Raw genomic sequence first — 21965 nt, 5'->3', positions numbered from 1 at the left:
TCGAATTCGGGGCAATCGGGAGCTTTGTGCGCGGACAAGCAGATCGGATTCGCTCGCTTTCTCAAGGGACGTTTTCTCCACGCGAAATCTTTCATTCACCGATACGGACGAAGACCGAAGGCAAAAAGCGCTCGGGATCGCTCCACTCGATAAATAGCAAAGCAAGGCAACGAAGCAATCAGGAAACGGAGTCTTCGCTCCAGCACCATTGACCGTGTCTCAGTAATCTTCGGTTTCTTTGACCACGGGACTGAAAAAAAGAGTGTCGTTCGTTCGATCAACCACCGTTTTCTTCCTCTCCTTCTCTCATCCCCGGCGCACCATCGTCCTCTTTCCGTCCAACTGATTCTTCTCCACCGTGCGGCTTCCCGCTGCTGGTCCATCGCAGCTTCATCCCTCCCGCCAACAATTATCGCAGTCCTCTTCGATCTATCCATTTTCCCGTTTCTTCAATCTCCTCCCCCTTAACTCTGACTGTAAGCTGGTGGCTTCTCGCTCTCTCCCGCGCCGCGTTACATCGTCGACTCCCTTTTCCAGTCGGACACGCGAGAATCTCGTCCTTTCTTCCCACTTCATCACGTTCACTCGTCCTGCTCCGCACATACGCGAACCCACACCGACTCATTTGCTCGTGTTCTCTTGCTCCACTCGTCGTGTGTTCCTTCGCTACCTGAACTGCCGGGCTACGCGCCATCCGCACCCGATCCACCAGCCGAGCAGCCCAGTGAGGCCTCGTGGTCTCTCTTGGCCTCTCCACTCACGCGGGAGACCAGCCACTCTTCGGATTCACGCCGGATTCGTTCCTCGACGTTCGCCCGGTTACGGTCTCATCTCTTCTCTTCTCCCCTGCACCTTCGACGATCTGACAGTCTCGAAAACAGTCGCGCGTGTTCGAAACTCCGATCGGGAGGAGCCCTTCGGAGGATTTTTTCTCTTTTTCCATTCCAACTCGCTCCCCCCTCGAATTTAAGGGTGAATTTTTCATTTTCACGAGTTCTACGAGTCCGATTACTCAACGCGAAGTGACTAGTGCCGAGGAACAATCGACGATTTCGATGGCGGCTCGAGCCCAATAATTATGTCATTGGGCATTCTCAGTGTGTATTTTTATTGGCTACCGGAAACTCTAATTCGCCGAGTCGTAGTCACCCTGGAATCCTTCGTACCCGGCAGAAGCTTCGACCTGGAAGTTGACCAGCGATTCCGAAATTGACTTTAGTGCACAACTACAAATATTCCATCCCGTTGGTCCGGCGTTGTTTACGGATTCCAAAGCAACGGGAAGCAAGAGACACACCGATTTCGCTGTCAAGTCGTACCGACTAATTCTCGAGCTGGAGCTCCGGGCGCAACGTACCCTGGGACTCCGACGACGATCATCCAAAACGTATTCAACAGGTACGTTTACAGAAATTCGAAAAGCGATGACTAGACAATGCGCCGAAGATATTCCAAGTTCATTTTTCCCGTGCCCATTTAGCTTGATCCCAAAAAGGCGCGGTTTCTCGTCGATCGATTAGGAAATAAAGTTTCTTACTCGCATATTCAGTCTGCGGCATTGATCAATCGTTGGGCCGAAGGTCTCAAGGTTTCGAGGGCGGTTTGTCACAACATTTGTGACATTTAATTGATGAACAAAATGTTGTCGCGTAAAGCGAGAGCGCGTTTCCCGAGGATTTGAACGGCGAGTGAAAAACTCGATCGGGGCGAAGTTTGCGTCGGGCGTAAATAGCGCGCTAATCGATCGTTCCTTGAGATATAGCATCCCTCAACGGTGGGAGGAGGGACGTGGCTCGTATTCAATGATTTTTCTTGTACGCGCACCGGGTATAATCTCGTCGGGAGAGAAGCCGACGACGCGATGTCGCCTTGTACGGCTTGACGGAATAATTATACCCGTGAGATTAATTACCCGTTAATGACCACAGTGACGCATTGTAAGGACGGGGAAGCAGCTCGTTTCGAATCGTTCACGATTCAGTTAAGTCGCCGGGAGATGCGGAGCGAGAGGAAAAGATGATGCTCGCGCGCGCGAATATGTCGGGCGAAAATATTTCACGAAGATAAATCGAACTCGGCCGCGATATAGGAATAAAGTACACCTCCGTACCTGGGTACACTCGAAGCTGCAAGCGTTTTGCATTCGGATGTGTGTACGTATACATCGGGTATACGCGCGATATAAAATAAATATCAAAGTTCTTATAAAACACAAAGTTCCGCGCGGGCGCGCGAGCGCAAGGACTCCGACACGCCATCGCTTCATTTAAAATGCAAATGCTCCGTGGTTGAGCTCACGGTAGGTGGTGAGATGGTGTGTTGTAGCGGTGCTGCTGGTGGTGGCGTGAAACGCGAGGGAGACCGCGAGCGTAAGACCGGCCCGAATTATTCTAATTACCCCACCTGAAATGCTTAACCGGCTCGTTCGACAGAGAGACAAAAAAGCTCAAGTGCGGAGCTGCTCGAGAAAGCGACACGTATGCATCGGTTGTATGTATACAGAGACACGTATTTGTCCGCGTACGTAAAATAGTGGTTTGAAAAGAGCGTAGCCAGCACTTGGTTTCTGTCGTGACGAATTTGTCGGACACGGCGAGTCGCTCGTTTTGCATAATATAGAGCTATAGCCCGGTGCATGATCGGGCGGTGAGAAAAGTACATAAATACACGGAGAACGCGTAGCAGCGAATAAAACGGTGACGAAAGTGTATCTTCGTATATTTAAAGCCGAAATTTCATTAAAATCAACTGCTCCGGGAGCATTTAACGTCAGGGGGGAATAAAAAGTTTATATTTTTGAATATACGACGTTATGCCAAGGCTACGCTATTTTAAGAAATGCAATAACGAATGAGCGTGAAAATAAGCTCGCTCCAGGCTTTTTATTATAGTCGACAAAATATATTGCCACTTTAATGCTCATTCTTTTCTATATGTTTATATTTTTTAATGAGAGGCGAAAAGAGAGAGAGAGAGAGAGAGAAAAACGTGATGGGCTTCCATGCATCTCGGTAGCGGGAGACGCCGAATGAGAAAACCAGGAACCTCTCTCTCTCTCTCTCTCTCTCTCTCTTTGCCAGATTATCGGTGTAATGTGTTCGCGATCCGCGCGAGATGTCGTGCGAGCGTAGGCTTAATATATTCAGATTTTTATGGCTGGTGGCGTATCGGAGATACGGCCACCCCCTTCAACGCTACTGTACGTACTTTTCTCAGTGTGAGTGTACATGCAGGGCCTCGACGTACCACTTAAAAAAGGTCCCCGTTCCTCACCCTCTCTCACTCGCTCTTTCTCTCTCGCTAATGAATAAACAAAAACTAGATTTCGCTTAGGACTTACACACGTAAAAGCGTGACCTTAACGCCGATTTATCAGGCCGCGGTGCTCAAATCTCAAGCCCTTTTAACGTTAATCTAATCTCCGCGTCCGCATGTGGCCTCGGAATTCTATTAATAACAAAAGCGCAAAGATATCGTGAAAAAAAAACGATCGCAGCAGATCCGCAGAAGTTCTGGCGTTAGAAACTTCAAATCGGGGGGCAGCATAATGAGCAATCGAGCGCGAATCTTCGGCTCCGTTGTTGCCTGATATCCTAAAATAAAAGAAACAACTGCGCGTGATCGCTTCGAGGCTGAGGCTCCCGAGCCGAAATATACGTGCGCCCCAGGCATCGAAGTCACCGAAATTGAGCGCGCGGCCAGCTCGCATTCCGCACTCGATTTCCTCGCGCGCGCGGTTCCGATTCCAACGAAATTCTCTCGATAAATTTGGATCTTGAAGGAGCGACAGGAAAGTGCGAGCGGAATATAACGAAGGAAAAGATTTTTCCTTTAACAATTACAATTTAATTATCGAGTATGGGAAAGAATCCTCGGGCTGAATCGCGGGTGCGCAACGTTGGGGTCTCCGGTTCCCGTCGCGGCTGCCGCTCCCGTCCCCGTCACCGCGTCGTAGGGCGTAATTCAAGCGCGGTTCAATCACCAAGCAGATTCGCTTTACGCCTTTTTACTTATCGATAGAAAGGGGAAAAAGAAAAGGGACGAGCGTGTTATGTGTTCCGTATACGATGAGAACAGGCCTGGCGAAGGGCCGGGTGTGTAATTCGCCAAGTCGTGAAACACGAGAGAGGACACGTGTTCGCGAGAGTAACATCGGCAAAACACGTGGAACGCGAGAAATGCGCTGTCGCGGGGCTTGTCTCTCGCTCCGTCCCGCTCCTTCTCGCTTCCTCTCTCTGACCACCGTCGCCCCGTTTGATTTATAATAATCGCTCAATCCTCATTACTGGGATATTTCATTGTGAGCGGCCCCGAGAGCGACGGCGGGCGATTCTTTATGTGTATACAAACATACTCTCTTCACAAACAAACGAGCGTATGTACGTGCCGCCCCGACAACACGCGCAGTCACAGGATATCGCGCTGTCGTCTTTCCTCGCGGAAAAACGCGCGCTTGTAACGAGAGCAAAACGCGCTTCGAGAGCCACGAGAGTCCGCTCGAGGAAGCAAAATCTGTCGACACTTTGTGTGAACGATGAAAAGAGCCTCGCGTATTTGCACCGACCGCTAAATCGATATAAATATACACGCGCTCGCTTCGCAACCGCTCCCGCGATCTTTCTACTCCGTTTAGCGAGAGCTACGCCGCGAAACTCCTTTTAACGAGAGATTCCCTCCTCGCGCGGAATTATAAGAGATCTTGACACCTTCGCGTCGGACAAGAAATATTTCAGTCTCGCGAGCTCTTCGGGATTTAACTCAGGATCGCGTGAAATAATCGCGACGAAAAGGGGAGAAAAGAGGCTTCGGGAAATTCGGCTTTTCTTTCAGCTTATCGCCTCTTTCGGTTCAATCGAGAAGATCGATCGTCTGAGAAGCCGCGGAATCGACGAGCCGCTCCAGCCAACGAATCAATCGCCCTCGGCTCTCCCAAACGACTCTCTCAGCCCACGCAGAACCAGCCTTTTGTAATCGGTCAAACTGTTTCGAAGAATTGAGATTCGAAATCTTGGGAAAAATCCGAGTTCCTCTCAACGCAACTGAACTCTCATGTTTTCAATAGTAATCTACAAAAGATCGAGCACCGAAAACACGAACATGAAAATCTTACGGTTTCCGAGTTCTCATTTCACATATCTCGTGCGATATACAATCCTCGACATTTCTCCGAGTCTCGGACGAATGCCGTACGAGCTATATCGAGACGCGAGGTAACAAGCAGGTATGATATCTACCCTCCGGTTGACCAGTCGCCCTCGCTCTCCAGCTATGCTTGTATCGCTGTGTGGCCGAATGAGAAATTGCTTGGAAAGCGTATACGAGCAACGCGAAGGTGGTACACGTAATGCGACGGTGAATAATAATGCGCGGGTGCTGGCGAGCGGGCGGCGCGCGCGGAGGGCCGGATCGCGTAACGTGTAATAATTAAATCAGATGAAGCGCGCGCGTGTGTGAGCACACGATTGAGAGGGCTGAGCGGATTACGGATTCGAGCGAGAGAAAATATGAAAGAGCGAAGGAAGACGGCGAGCGAGGAAGCGAGAAAGCGTAGGAAGTCAGGGACGATTTAACTGTAATGGGACGAATGTTGCCAGCTCTGTTGTATATTTTGGAGCGTGGCGATCGAAAGGGCACCGTTCACGGGCGATCAGCCCTTTCGTTTCCCACCGAGGAAGCCCTTACTATCGGCAGCATTGGAAATTCTTCGGCCCCGGGAGAAAGGACGCAGAAACATAAGCGCGCAGCCTCGAGTCGAGCGACTTGAGCCCTTTTCACAGTTCGTTCGTAGCCCCGTTTCTGTAAGGAATGAACGAGTTCGCCGAGGCAGACTAAAAAAGTAAGAAAAAGAGAGTTAAGTGAGTGAAAGACGAGGAAGGAGAACGTCGCCGAACGGGTGCCGAGAGGGCGCGCTCGTGCCCACTCGAGGGTTGCTCGACTCTACCTCGGCTCTGGTAATCGTGCATTAATTTGCATCGCAAAGTACACGCCACCCGTTTGGCCCTGCGGTCGCGGTCTTGGACGCGCGCGTGCACGCATTCCGCGTAGTTTTCCGCCACTCGACCTCCCACCACCTTAAACCCCTTCGTATTCGCACACTCACACGGATACGGGCGCATATAAAAAACTGCTACCACCCATCAGCCGCGAAAACCTCAAACATTACTCGCCTTTTTTGCCTCTGTGCAGCCCGCGAGTACGAACCCCCTTAAAGACGCAGGCATCTATTAGCGGAAGTGAATTCTAAAATTTCCGAGGATACGCTGATTCCGATCTTCGAGCTCGTCAAGTCATCGTTCTTTCCTCACAAACTAATCGTTAAGAAATTTTATATCCTTCTCGAGAGGTTAAAATAATTTTTGAGAAAATGAGAAATAAATAGAAAGTCCCGGAGGCAGAGTTGTTTTATGCTTGAAGCAAAAACTGAAGCTGAAAACTGGAAACTAGAAAACGAACACGATTAGTGCGATTCTTGTTCTACTTTTAATATTGGTAAATAAATTTACTGCTTGCGCGACGTTGAGGCTCTGGAAAGAAGCGCAAAAAATCACTGAGTTTTTCAACTTTTCCTTCGGTTTTTGTACTCCTGAAATCTCGGCGATGTTTTCTCATATACTCGGGATTAGATTAATCCTCGAAATTGTTAATGATGCTCATCAATTTGGGCTACTTTCGTTGACCAATCCTTGGAGGAATAAGTGGACGAGAAAATATATGCAGCGAAATATATACACGCGGGAAAGTTATGGCGCGAAAGCCGCGAGGCCAATTTCGGTCCTGGTCCCGTGACGTGCACGCGACTCTCGTATATATTTCCAGCTGATTTTCATAATAGGCGTAGACCTTTTCTGATCTGGGTCGATATAATAAACCACACAGAAAGCTGATATGCTCGTGAGGGTTAAGCGATTACGCTTCGCCTCGTTTGAGAATTCCTCCATTCAAGAAAATTCTCTTTTTACGAAAACGAGCTACCGAGATTATCCGAGTGGAAATCTAGACACGATTCAGCCTGCGGAAATGTACGAGCGGTTTCGTGGATTGAGCTATTTTTATTGTTGTGCTCGAACGGCAATCCAGCTCTATTGAACGATTGATTAGTTGACAATAAGCCTTTCTCGACTTCAAGTTTTTCTGACACTGCAAAATGTGCTCGAGTTTCGAAAAAGACAGAAAATTCAAGTAATCAAATATCAAACGCTCAATGACAATAAACGAAAACGGAAACGAAAATTTCATTCGTTTTGCTAACTAAGAAATTCAAATGGATCAACATACTTGCGGCTGGCTCCGTAATACGATAAAACCAACAGGCATTTGAGATTTTTACGATCCTCTCGAGCCAAGACTGGCACAATACTCGAACCAAGAAAACATCGTGAAGAATGAGAGTCACGGTCTCTCCGGTTCTCTTTCTCTGCTGTTGGCTTTCTTTCGTAATACTCGTTCGCGGAGCGGCGCGCTTTCGCGCTTATCGGTTCGGTTGCATATTTAAGGGTTGCCATGTCAAGCGTCAAGCGCGCCCTTTGAATACATTTAAATTCATTACACGAGCCGAGTGCTCGAACTCCACGCGGTTTTACTTCGTACTATAAACACACAAATTCTCTCTCTTTTTCCTCCCTTTCTATCTCTTTTTCCAGCCGGGAGCTCTGTACTTATATGTATTACAGTCGAGTGTGTTACTTGCCCTGTTTTGCCAGTACAAAATAATCTGAGCAGCGGCGCGCTCTCGTACGAAAATCATCCCTCGCCAACGTAGTGTTTTTTTTTTTTTTTCAAATTTTTTTTTTCCTTTTAAACCCGTAGCGTAACAGCGGTTTTAACCGAAAACCAGTTTTTTTTAAATCACTAAATATAGTCGTTCGAAATCGTTCGAAAATCGCTTTATTTTAAGGTCAAAATGGTAATTAAACGCGAAATATATGCCTCGAGTGTTTAAACAGCTGTTTTATGCGAATTTTAAATGACGTTCTTTCATTTTCGCCTCTCGCTCAAGGCCATTTATTTATTATGTAAAATTCATATTATATATTTTTGAATGATATTTTTTGTTGCAGTGCTTCCCAAGATCTCGGTGAAATTCTTAAGATGCCACACACAGGTGAGTTTCGATCATCGGTATTATAACCATTTTTACGGTCGTTTTTAATAATTATTTAATTTGATTGCTCTCGCTTGTGCAGAGCACAGTTTATTATTCATCGAGAGAATGAAAAAAAGGTTGGAACGATTAGAAAATTCGAATTTTTACGATTTTTTTCCACCCGCGTTTGGAGCGAAGAGATGATTAATTTCGTTTGGAATTTGTGCCAGTTGACTTTTCAACAGGAGAGAGAAAAAAGAGGCTATAAAAATGAATTATGAATCGTTTACGAGACCGGCCATTATAGCACTAAACGTTTTTAATTACAAGCCTGAATCCTCATTACTCCTCTTACGTAATCCGGGGTCTTCGTCAATCATTCGAGCCACGTATAATCACACGTGTGAGCCGCGGCCCACCCCTTAATTTACCCCGTCAATTGATTCGCTTCCTCTTTCACCGAGGATACGTTGCGACTCGGCGAAACTCGAGAGAGGAAAAATTACGCGATAAAGATCCTGCGTTTCGAGGGATTCTTGCGCAAACAAAATCCCTTCGAAATAGAACCGCAGCGCCGAAAAAGCGCTCGATAATTCGTCTGAAAAAAACATCACGTTCCGGGGAGGAAACGAAATTTTCTAATTTTGTGGTCAAAAGCGTTTCGTCGACGAGGGCAGGTGGGTGGCAAAGACGAAGCAAAATTTCCGCTGTTCCTCCCTGATCCCATAAACGCCAAGTGTGATTACGATCTCGCTGCTGCACTTTTCTCCTCTCTTATTCTGTATACGCAAAGAGAAGAAACGACGCGGAGTTTTTGATTGCAAATTTCACGATTGCACAGCCAGTCCGTTGAGTCACGAAATTGATAAATTGAAACGCAACGTTTCTGTGTCCGAGTCCAAGAAATTTGGGTTCATCCGAACGGAAGCAGAATCGCTCCGGTTGTCCCTCTTTAATTTCACGTTTTTTTAACTCCGAATGGAAAAAATGAGGATGACCGAAAAGGAAGCGCGAGTGTTCACCTGCTGTATAACGTGCGTTTTGATGCGCATCAGAATGACATTAGGATGAACCCGGAAGAACGAGAAATTCACGTTTTTTTAACTCACTCGCACTGATGACTTCGGGCCCCGGTCCCGGGTGTTAATGATACTAAAAATAAACGACAAATATATTGAAGCAGATAATAATTTCATTATTTTCGGAAGCGATGCACGAATCAAGGGCACGAGCCCGACGCGGCGATGAGCTTCTTCTTTTTTGGGTAAACGAACGTCCCGACGCACATCTGGAACGAGACCGAAAGAGCGACTCGCCATTCCGACTCTTTTGCTTCCCTTGACCAAGAATCCCATTATCTCTGGACGGTCTGGCCACGGCAGATTTTTATCGGAATATGTACATGCGCCCGCGCGCGCGTGTGTAAGCTCCTTACGGATTTAAGGGCATCAGAGAGCCGGGGGGAGTATCCGCTACCTGCTTCCGTTTTTGCTGTAATAGTAATTTAGCTCCGAGATGCTCGAGTTTCGTCGTTGCGTCGCGCGTCGCATATGGGCCCTTCGACGTTGACGTAACCTTTGGCTTGCACGCAGTAAAATCCAACTCGATCGAGGGAGCTTCCAGTTCGGAATTCTTCTGGAAATCAAAAGCTTCGAATCACCGAATTAAATAATCGTGAAAAAGATCGAAATTGTTCAGAAAATTAACGGAGTAATGCAAAATTTTTAGGATCGGGGAACTTCGAGGGTCGAAGGTTCAAATAATTGAGAAAATCCATTTTTTTCGATTTACTTTTTTCAAAATTTTTATTACTCTCTTGAAGAAAATAGTGTTCGTGGAAACGAACCGATGGAGCTTCCACAATGTTTGCAAAATTCAATAACTTCGTTCCACATCAAATGTCTCATGCACGTGAGCACAAATATTCGTATATACACGCGTACAGAGATATTTATCAACGTCGAGCACGGGGTTGAGCCCAGCACGAGGATGTCATATTCGCAGATAGAAGTGCGTAATTTCGCACCGTCGTGTTCCTCAGAGGCGTTGAGAAAATGAGGATGACGATGGGCGAGAGGATCCCTTCGTGAGAGCATTGACGAGGGTTCCTCGTAGATATGTGTGCGAATTTCGGGAGTTCAATTACGACGGCGAGGGGCGGGAATTGTCTGTGAGCAAAGGGGGCGAGACGAGAGAATGAGCGGAATGAAAAAATGGCTCACCTTCGTTTCTGGAGGCAGGCGAACAAAAAGTGATTAAAACGGAAGCATCGTTATGGGAGAGGAGCTTAAAAAGGAGCGTGAAAGACGACGCGTGCTCGAGAGATCCAATTTTTCTGTATTTTCACGTTGGTAGATGAACGACGAAAATAGTAAAGGAATTTCGAAGCTCAAGTGGGAATCGAAGAGTTTTTTAATCGGCAGAATCGTACGGAGAGAAAAAATCATCGAAAATGATTCAAAATTTGCACGTTATTTCTACGTCATTTATACGAGAAGAAGATTGACGAAAAACCAGTTCATCGTTCTCTCGTCTCGTTCGTCGTTCATTATATTTTCGTCAGTCGGTCTTCCATCACACGGGCAATCCGAGTAATTGAGTTAATGACGTAATTAGCCGGTGGAGCAGATAATAATTAGCTATTGGCGATGTACATACCTGGCGATGTATCTGTATGTACCGATGCGAAGCGTTATTCTCGCTCGATCTCTTCCGCTGGTTTCTTGCTGAATCCACGCCGTTGGTTTCTCTCTCTCTCTCTCTTACTCGTCCCGCTTTTTCACGGACGTGAAGGCGCGTGGCTCTCGATTTATAGGAGCCGCCGTTGATTTTATGTTGCTTCTTTTGCACTTTTGTTTCTCGTTCTCGCGGCTGTCGCCGAAGAAACGACCGATTCGTCGGATTGAGTCGTGGCTCGCTCGTTTGATCGCTGCCCCTTTTCTGCTCCCGCGTGTGTGCGCTGAACCCGCGAATCTTTCCTTCGGCCGCGCGCCGCGCTTTGCCCGTCTCTCTTTCTCTCTCCGCAAAACTCAACCGCGAGCTCAGTGATTGCGCGCTCTCGTTTCACGGCGTCATTTATCGTGTCTTCGCGGGCTGTTAATCGTGCCGATTTTTAGCCTCCGCGCCTCCTGCACGAGCTCCTCGCGACAGTTTATTCCGCCAAAGACGAAAAATCGTTTGGCCTCGTTCGACGAATCCCCACGCGCGACTCTCCGCGAATGGCGAGAACGGGGCCCGAGTAAAAAGCAATCGCTCGGCCAAACACTCCGTCGATAATTGTCCGGAGGATCGAAGATTTATCACCGGAAACGAGGCCTCACAAAGCCCTGGGAATATTCAGAAATGTGAAGATCGAAGTCCTGTGAGTTTTTCGCAGAATTAATTGAGTCCTTTCCGCTGGACCGTTGAACCATGCAATCCCCCATCAATTTTCTCGTCGGAAACTAGCGCTAGAATCCAAAAAGGATGCGGTGGAAAAATGCGCTTTTTGCGGATTAGATTCCCGGCGAGTAGCGATGCGGCTCCTGACCCCGCGGCGTGCGCGCGATATTCGCACTGGCGGCATCGTGAAATAATAATCGTTGAGAGGGATCGTGTGCAGTGAAAGTTTCGAGAGATAATCGTTGAATAATAAAGCACGAATATAATCCCAGAATGGTAATTAAAACCGAAAATTCCGGTGGGGTATTACCGCACACGAGGATCAACGAATGATTGCGCTATTAACAAAGCGCTTCGCTATATCTGAAGTTAAAATATTCGGAGGGGCATAAATTAGCGTGTATATCGTCGGATCTGGCCGGCGAATTCGCGGATGTTTTTTCCTCAATCAACAAGCGCACCGCACCATCAGTGCGGGATAAATCTTTGCAATAAACGAAGGAATTACACGATCGGGATTACGCGTAAGCGAAATATTAAGATTCGATAGCGCGCGCGCAGTGCGGAATGAAATCGTAAAAACACAGCGATCCCAAGATTCGTCCATTTTTAAATCTCGTCACTTCAATTTAATGATTATTTTACCGGGCCGCGTGTCAAAAGAAAACCGGATTAATGCTCAGGCTCTTATAAGGATCTCTGGCCGATACTACGAGGCTCGATAAATTAACGAATTATCTCAAGGATATGTCATCGGCTATGTAGATCGTAAAAAAACATCGCGCATGCGCGTAAACGTCGATGCGCGGGGGCTTAGTCGACATATATAAATACACAAAAATAAAAGTATAATAGATCGAGTTAAAACGATAAATATTGGAATCGAAGCGTCACGGATCTTTCACTCTCATACTCGCGGCGTGTATTATTTTAGTGCGCGCAGGCCGATCCGCGAATGAGAATAAAAAGAAGCAAATCATCCTCGCCGTAGTAGTAGTCGACACCTTTGAGTTTTACGATGCATTTAGATACCGCGATTACCATAAATTGGCCGCGATGAACGCGTCAAATCGAATCTCTTATTCCTCGCTCTTTTCTCACTCGGCCCCTTCCCCGCCTTTTCCGCGTCTCCCGTCTCGTTCAACGTCCTTTTGGCGCGGCTCGACGACACGCGGGGGATCGACGAAACTTCAAAAATTCGCTTAGCATATGATCGCTCGCGGGGATGATTTATGCCGACAGTGTCTGGTGCAAGCTAAATTATTGACTTTTGCAATTTCGCTTGAATTTAGTTTTTTTCGAAATTAAGTAAATTCCTGCGAAAGTTACGAGACGCTCGAAGTTTCGACTTCGCAAGTTTCTTCTCGCGATTGGTTCTAATCTTATGTTAATTCGTGCTGCGAAGTTGTGTCATTCATTTCAGCGTTCTTCAAATTCGTAAAAATAAAGAAAAAAAAGGAATTATTCGAAATGACAGAAAATACAAAGTTTCCTGATCGTAAATCCATCATATTTATACACTTCTGAATAGCTTACTCGGGTATCGAACTGCGGCAACGAACTATGAAAGTGCTGGCTCGGAGTTCTCGCGGCAGGCAATTTCTCGTCCGAGGTGTCTTTAACGTAATTTCTATGCCTCCGCACCCCACGAGTCAGTGTCCTATTCCCTTTGCCTTTGCTCCCGTTCGGAAATAATTACATATTTTCGCTTAGACACGCGAGCTCGGGATCTCAAATTTTCGCGGGTATAAGACACCGCGTATACCCTTGCACAGGGGACGTCGATCGTGGTAGAGGACGAAGGAGCCGAGCCTAGGACCTGGGCGACCGAAACTGATGTCATTAGAGTAACCGCTGCGTGAAAACACCTGCCCAACCCCTTAAAATATCGTGTGCTCGTCCCTTAACCGGTGTATATATACACATATAGAAATAATGGGGGTTTCGTTTCGAGGCATTTTGCTAAAGAATCTTTTTTCTGTCGATCGTTCCTCGCAATCTCCCTGTCACTCCATTTCCCTGGGGCACTTCCGAGAAGGAACCGCACCGCGCGAACGAATCCTCGATTCGAGAACTTTCACAAACGCAACGAACTTTTCGACACCGTTCTATTTGTTTTCTCTCTCCTTTTCAGGCCAAGCCGGTGTCAACCAATTGGGTGGTGTTTTCGTCAATGGAAGACCTTTGCCCGATTGCGTACGTCAAAGGATCGTTCAACTCGCCCTCGTCGGCGTAAGACCATGCGACATTTCTCGCCAGTTGCTCGTCTCCCATGGATGCGTGTCGAAAATACTCACGAGATTCTACGAAACTGGGAGCATCCGACCTGGCAGCATCGGGGGCAGCAAAACTAAGGTAATTTTCCCAGTTTTTTATCTTCACGATCGATCGCTTGCTCCATTTTTCAGGATCGTCATCGACGATTCATCAATGCTATTTTCCATACCCCGCGAGATTGAATAAATAGAGCAATTTTATCGGATAGAATTGTTAAGGCAGTTCATCTGGTACGGAGTTAGTCAAATGAGAAAATTATTGTTTAGGATCATTAAAACATGGCGAAATAAACGTCTAAAAAAACACGCTTTTCTCAATTACATCAATATTCTCTCGCCCGTCCTTCATATTTTATTGCAAGTCCCTAGCGTGAGTTGCGTCGTTCCGAAAACGTAGTCTCCGGTTTAAAAAAGCCCGCGGTTCGCAACGTTGCCATCGTGAAAGTAACACGCATGGGTTAGCCTCCCAACAATCTCCATTTTTCGAGAGAAAAATCATTAATTGCGAACTTTGTAAGTATTGAATCGATTTTACGAAGCTGTAAACATATTCTTCAGATATTTTTCTACTTACGGGAGTTTCTGCAAGAGCTGTTTGTCAATGCCTGCAAATTTTGTATATATAAAGAGGGGAAAACCACTGCAAAACTCGTAAGAAACCTTGAAATTTTGACAGGACATTTTGAAATTGAAAAATTTGTCATTCCTCCGAGACACCCGGATATTGCGCCGTCAATGAATCATTTGCCTTCCCGTAATTGAACGTCATCGTACGGAAAATTGGGAAACGACAAAAAATACTGCAATTACTACCAAAGTGTATCTTCGAAACCTATACACGTATAGGTACAACGAAGAAAAAAAGGAAGAACGAGGAGTAGAGAGATAGCTCGTAAGGGCCCGGGGCCCGGTTGATGTGATTTTAAGTAAGGCCCTCTCGTTTGTTGACCGTGCTCGTAATTATCCAAACACCTTGCTCCAGGCATTTGCATAATTTCATGGCTCTCAGCAACAGCTCCTTGGTGCTCATTCTCTCGCCCAGTTAGCTCGTCCAGCAGGCTTTTACTTTCCAATTTGTTTTTTTTTTTTTTTATTTCGTGGATTAAATTCTTTTGATTTATTTATCATCTTTGTTTATATATTTATTCAGCGCATCTCGCCCGGAGAAAACTTGATTTCATACTCCTTAAAATTGGGTTTGAGTATGCACAGAGAAATATCCTGCGAACATTATTTCTTGTGGACGTTGCCAGCCTTCTCGATTGGTAGCGATAAATACGTGTACCGAGATCCAGCCACCGGGATAAAGCCATGTCGATGCCTCGTCTCTTTGAATTAATATCAAATTGGCCCCTTCGAAGGAAATTTTCGGAAGATTTTTCCCTCCAAGATCCACTAAACCGACACTCCGGGGGCGTGCAACCAATGTCATTATTACATATGTATCATGTGGGACATCGACGTCGATATTCTCCTTTCGCAATACGTGCCTCGACGTCCTCGCACAGCCCTAAGGGCTTCCTCGGCTTCTCATCTTTCTTCGGTCTCTCGCTCAGCCGACATTATCCGATCGAGATTTTTGCCTCTGCAACTTTCACATATTCAGCTCGCTTTTTGTGCTCCAAATTTTTGGGCTCTTCGAACTTTATTTTACGAAATTCGTGGATACGGAATTTGGGCTTTTTCAGTTTAGTTTTCGTGGGAATTATGACTGAGTTTGAGCCATTTTTAGAGGCAAAAGTGGATGAAATTGTTCAATTGTTTGCACGACTATTTTCTGATCGTCATTGTCGTAATTATCTAATTAAGCCGTTTGACGAGCGTGCTATTTGACAAAGTTTTGAAATTCCATGGACACGTCACCAGGCATTTTCTTTTTTGCACCATCGTGCGAGACTGAGCTATGGGAAAAACTCGATTCAACACACTCCAGGCGTTACACACTAGATGCATTCGTTTCTCGGAGGCGTGCGTGGAACTCGAGCAAATCTTATATTGTAATGGGGAGCCAGGGAGAGTGCACAAAATGCGCACACACAAAACGACGGAACATCTCGAATGCGTACTGTAACGCTAATGACAATATAATTATAAGGCGCTTCCCCACAGGATCTTTATTTTCTCCTTTTCTAGAGTTTCGTGAGCGCCTGTAAGACCCATTCGTGCGTTTTTTGCATTTTTCGTTTCTTCCACAATTAATCCATTTAATCGCAAGGATTGTTGAACGAGAATGACTCCAACGGTGCATCGACCCCTGAATTCTTCATCGGGATAATCATCCGCAATCACTTCCTCATGCATAATTCATGATTTTTTATAACTTTTCGAAGAATTTCGAGATACGCGATTTCCAGTGAATTTTAAAATCCTTTTCAATCTATTTTTTATCGCAGCGGTAACGGAGCTTTTGAAAAACATATTTTAATGGATAAAAGAAGAGACTTTAATTTTATGGAATTTTGGACAGAGCGAACAAATCTTATTTCTACTTCGAATAATTATTTTTTTTATGTTTCTTCCTCAGTCATCGAAGTTCCGAGAACAAAATGCTTAAAATTAGTGAAAAAAAAGTGTGTAAACTTGAATTCCCACGCACGAATTCGCAATTGCCGAGAAAAAAAGTCGATTTTCGTTCAAGACACGCGACTCGATTTAACGAAGTCTAACTTCGCTCTGAGAATCTGATTTTCTCAGATTAGAAAGATCTACCATCTCCAATTCTATTGTGCTGCGTGCCGAACATTTCCCTTTCATCGTAATTAAATAATGAAAAAATAACGGTCCTGTAATTAAGCGATCTCGGAGGTTCGTCCGACGGAATCTCGATCAGCTACGCCAGATCGAGTGTCGTGATGAAAGGAAAGTACAGGGAGAGTTCCGAAGCTTACGATCTTGGAAAGATTCCCATTTTTCCTTTCTCTCTACATCGCTTCTTCAGTGCGCGCCGCAATTCACAACTGAGGCAATGTTAAAACGTACCTGCGAGAGGGCGTGTAATCCTTCCCCGTAGTTTTCCTGCTGACTAAGGGAAGGTGAGTGCTGGTTGTCAGAAAGTGACAACAGGCTGGGACTCTTTTACGTGTCGATAGAAATAATCCGCTTGAATCTAATACACAGCTGAAGACTGTCATTATACACGAAAGCTCCACTCTCAAAGCGCTCGGTTTTTGTGCCACCCACGAATTTTTTTGAATCTTTCATCATTTCCGTACATTATTTTCTCAGAAATGGAGTTTTCAGAAACGAAAATCGTCTTTTTTCCAATCGAGTTCAAACTTTCAATGGAGTTTTCGATCGGACCTTTGACTCGACTTTGAAATTCGTTCCGCCGTCCCTTTCCTGTGCTACGTTGAAAAAAAACTGCTGTAAATATTGCCTTCATTGAAATTCATCTTCGAAGGGCTCAGGAGTTTCCTTGTTACAAGACTTTCTGTCAAAGTCGGTCCATCGTCGAACTTTTACGGATGATGAAATCGCGTCGAATTGAAATTCGTTCATCCGCAATCAAATTTTTGTTGGCCCACCAATTTTCGGTTCACTTAACAAAATTTCTGTTCCCAGGATTTGTTGAATCAGCAAATTTCTCTTCTCATTGATCCTTGCCGTTTCTGTCAATCATTAAAATCGCGCGAACACGAGCAAACGTTTGGTATTTCGTAACAAAGTTCCTGCTAAATGCAAGTGTCACCGAAAGATGCGATACGCTCGAAGTGATACACGCGCGCCATTTCCTACAAACGAGTTAGAAACGTTTCGTTACATAAAAGACAAACGTGAGGATAATTTATCGAGAAAGTAATGGCGAGAAATGGAAGGAGTCTCGTAAAGAGAGAATTTATGATAACGTGATAAATTATATTTAATTATTGTGGGTGCGCTGCACGTATGGACGCTGAAAGCTGCGAAACTTCGTGCTCAAGAGCCCTTCATCACGTGATGCAACTTGTGGATCTTTCAATCGTTTTTAATATCCATATACGAGTATATTTATAGAACATTTACGGCAGTTGAGACTCATCCCTTGAGCATAACAATTTGTTAATTGATTCGGGCATTAATCGCCAAATTATCGTAAATCTACACGTGTACTCGTATACGGTGGGTAACGTTCTTGATGCACGAGAGATTCTCTTTCTTTTCTCTCTCTCTCGCTCTCTTCGGGTGCCTCATTCGCGAACGTACACACAAAAGTGTAAGTGTGCGTACTTTTTTCTTTATCTGCTACTCGCGTCCTCAAAAAGAAAAAAACAGATCCACGAGTCCCTCGTGTATAGGGCGATTCGAATTTCTCCGAACGAGCCTCCGCGTTGCGAGTCCTTATCGGATCTTAAAATGATTCACTTGACAAATACTCCAATTTTTCAAAATTCGATCAAATTTGGATGCTTTGAAAAAAATGTCCTTCAAGCAAGAGATTCTCGAACGTGAATTTTTCGTAGGATTGGAAAAAGCTTTAGGAATCTTGCAAAAAATCTTCGTCTCGGTTCTAAAAATTGGAGCATTTCAGTATTCGAAGTTCGGCGACGTTTTTTTCGTGGACGTTAGAAAAAGAGCTGCGAAATCGATGATGCGGAACCCGAGATTGGGGTAAAGCAGATTTTCTCTTTGCCTGAAAGCGCGCCCCACTAATTCAGTAGCTTCGAAGGAACATTTGTTATCGATTTCGGTTTGCTATCGATGCGCGTCGATTATGAATGAGGCTGTAAGAAAAAATAGCGGCGCATGGGAGGAAGGGGTCGGACTGTAAATTTGCGTGGATTGAACGATACGCGCGGACTCATGGCTCGCTGTGTGGTATCGAGTCTTTCCCGTACGTGTGGAAGCACTGAGTATAATAATGAGTCGACAGCACGACATAGAAAATTGTCTCATGAAAAATGCAACGCTCGAGCGCCACTGTAATAAAGTGGAACGTTTCGTAGTAGGAGGCTCTCGTACATGCTTATTTTTTTATCTTTTCCTCCCCCTCCCCCGGTTCTCCGCACTCTTTCTATGATCGAAACCTGCTGGGACTAACGCTCATTGTTCGTATCATTCGATCCTTCAAATCCGCCCATTTCTGTAGACGAAAGTTTCGGAAAATCGACTCGTTCGTTTTAAGCATTAAAGCGCGAGAGTTTTTGAAATTGCGGACGTAATTAGCTTTCACGTTCCCAAGAAACTTAGAAAAATGGAGTTTCTCCAACTCGCTTGGTTTTGGTCGAGTCGACTGCACACGTACGTTGCTTGCCAACGAGTAAAAAAGCATAATTTCCCTATCGAAGGCAGTGATCAATAGCGATCGATTTTCAGCAACGGCCAAAGTTGTCGCAGCATTGTCGAGGACTCTCGTCGTCGGTCATACACGTGTACACGAGTTTCCGGTTATCTGGCAATTAAGATCTATGTGCGAGAGCTCCGCGACCGGCACCCACGCCCCTCGTGACATCCGTTAAAATGTCTCCGAGTAAATACACTTTTACTCCCTTTTTTCTGGCTCTCCTTCTCTCTCCCCTGTGCCGCGATGGTTTGGTTACGTTCCGCGGTGCATGATTCAGATAAAAGGGAGTGAAAGTCGAGGAGAGCGTTTTGTATGCAAACATATTAGCCTAAGTAAAGTAAATAACAGGAATGTCCGGGGAGTAAAAAAATCCAAGTCACACGATGATTAATTTGTGTGCAAATATCACCAAATCCGAATTACAAATTCTCTTTTATTCCTCCAAATATTATTTGCCCCCCGGGCAACGTACCGCGTCGATAATTCTGCGTTTCAAATAAAAATCCAACCAAGAAAACGCCAAGTTCCATGAGAATGAGATTGCCAAACGAAAAATCGAGCCAAAAACAGTAGAGGACCAGAAAGAAACTGGCAGAGTCAGAAGGCTCCAGGACTCCGCTCCACCCGGCCTTATCACTGACAACCACACCTCTCATCGTCCGAGCACCCAAATAGATACACAGCAATACCGCGGCGTACGAGTAATGCAGTGGAATCGTAAGGAAGCGTTTACAAAGGGGACCGAACAGGAGCGTGTGAATAAAGACAGAGACCAAAGTACCGAGGGATAGAGAGGGAGAAAGAGAATTCACCGAGATAATAATCGAGTCGGTGAACCTGCCCAAACGGTTTGGGTTATCTAACATTTAGTGCCAGATGTCCTTCCGTCCTGCCTGGCCAATTTCGCCAGGACGACATATCCTGGATAATAGAACCCTTCTGTGCCATCCCCCGAACGCCCCTCGAGCAAAACACTCCCCTTGAACCCCGTACACGAAACAATATTGGTCAGTTTGGCTTCTGCGTGTACGCGATGTTTGTTGCGAAAGACACACACGCACCAGCGTCGACGAGGTACGTTGCGAACCGTCACAATGGACGCTATTAGGACCCGGACACATATATACACGCGGTAGGTACCCTGTGGGGTAATTGTCACCGATGACGACCACGACGACGTCGACGACGACGACGGAAGTGTCAGATTATAATCTGAGATGCTCCCTGCCCGAAACACGCGATCTTTCACCCTCCTGTTTTCGCTGCACACGTACAACGAGCCTCGATCCGAGAAACTAAGGGTCTTAGCGAGCCCGAAATCAACCCACAGAGACTCGTCGCTTCAGACCTTTTGCTCGTCAGCCCCTTCCGTGTACACGCTTTCACGTGGATCACCGCGAGTTACTTTATCTACGTATTTATTGGGCATTCCATCTACGACTCGAAGCATATTGATGCGGTGTCATGAACGCTTCGAGGTCTCGCAACCCGCCCTGTGATGGGGGTTAAACGAAATTCAAGTGGTTCCACCAGTGGTACTCCGCGCTAGAAAAAAACATTTTTCTTTTCCTCGTTTAAGGAAGATCACGCGAATCTAATGGAAATCGAAAATTCCAACTTGAAGATTTGAAATTTTGAAATATGCTAGAAATATACAGCGTGCATCTATTCCCGGAATTATTATAAGATCTGCCGTCTAGTTGTCGAGAAAACAATTAACGAAGATCACATTTTTTGAAGGGTCATACGCAGGCTCTTATGGCAGGCACACTCCCTGTGCGACTTCCAACTTTAAAGAGCCAAAAACGAGAATAAGAAAATAGAATGTTTTTAAATATCAATGATGTCTTGAGAAAGCCTTGCTACCGGGTGAAAATCATTTGGGAATGGAAATATAAAAAAAAAACGAGTAATAACGACACAAATCGTGGAAGGCTTGACAAGACCGTGAGCCAGCTGGTTTAAATATCCATACGCGAACGCATGTAAATAGAAAATGGCTGTTGTCACATTTTGCTTAACGATTTTACTACGAGAGTATTTAAACCGTTATCATTACATTAAAAATTGATTAATCTCGACAAATAAGTTAGACATAATTTTAATAATTGCGAGAATAAATATTAATTGTTTCTTCGATCGTGAAAAGAGCAAAAAAGTTCAATTGCATTCTTTCTTAATCGAGTTGAAACGATTTTCGAATTTGCTTCAACTCGGTCAACACCGATTTCCTCCCGAAATGGCGAAGAATCCAATTTTCTTTGTCCAAGTTCTTTTTCCCCCTGGAAAGTTTCTATTTCGATTGAGTTTGTTTGGCTATTTTGATTCACAAGTAACGCACGATCTTCCTTAACGGTTCCGTGGACGTTCCCTAATTTCGTGTTCTTTGCTCATCGCGGTGATGGATTCGTCATGAAAAGAATGAATGGCATGAAATTAGTGAATATTTCGCATTCGATTTTGTGATTATAATTATATTCGGAAGCTTCTGCAGGTCGCTGGAAAACTGATCGCATAATTTCTGCCCTCGCGTCAGTCATCGACCTCGCGTGAATAAATTTCTTATTCGTATCGCATCATTTCTCGATGATTATGCGAATATACTAAGATTTTTTTATTCCCCGAAATTGCTGCGAGCCCGTACGAGTCGTGTTTTGGGACGATGAGGAGTAAAAAAATTGACGAGTTCTTGTCAAGTCTCGTTCCGGTTGACAGGAGCACGCCCCTTGAGAGAAATCTGCTGGAGGTAAGGAAACCCTTGGCCTCGCCGGATCGATCGATGAGAAACGAAATGGCGCAAGCGATCCATAGCTTCGCCCTTTTGCGCCCTTCTGTCCTCCCTCACTCACTTTCTTCGTGCTCCGTGCACGCTCGTGTGTGGATTTACCCCTCGCGGTTAGCACACACACGCGAATTATGCGGGCGCGCGATTTACCGCAAAAGAGATGAGCGATCTGAAAATCTG

The 21965-nt window shown here is 45.5% G+C and overlaps 1 protein-coding gene across 2 annotated transcripts in view; it reads left to right on the top strand.

The window, feature by feature from the left end:
* The first annotated feature begins 213 nt into the window (after positions 1–213).
* The window catches only part of Poxn (Pox neuro), a 28752-nt gene continuing 7000 nt past the window's right edge, over positions 214–21965 (top strand). For both annotated transcript variants that reach the window (XM_043421741.1, XM_043421740.1), the window contains exons 1-3: positions 214–1398; positions 8058–8101; positions 13599–13819. In XM_043421741.1, the coding sequence (XP_043277676.1) occupies positions 8089–8101; positions 13599–13819 (234 nt within the window). In that variant the 5' untranslated portion in view covers positions 214–1398; positions 8058–8088. The remainder of the gene's footprint in view (positions 1399–8057; positions 8102–13598; positions 13820–21965) is intronic.

This window comes from Venturia canescens, chromosome 6 (genome assembly GCF_019457755.1).
Source record: "Venturia canescens isolate UGA chromosome 6, ASM1945775v1, whole genome shotgun sequence".
Taxonomy (NCBI): domain Eukaryota; kingdom Metazoa; phylum Arthropoda; class Insecta; order Hymenoptera; family Ichneumonidae; genus Venturia; species Venturia canescens.
Note: the sequence above shows the minus strand (reverse complement) of the source record. Positions and strands in the feature narration are given on the sequence as shown.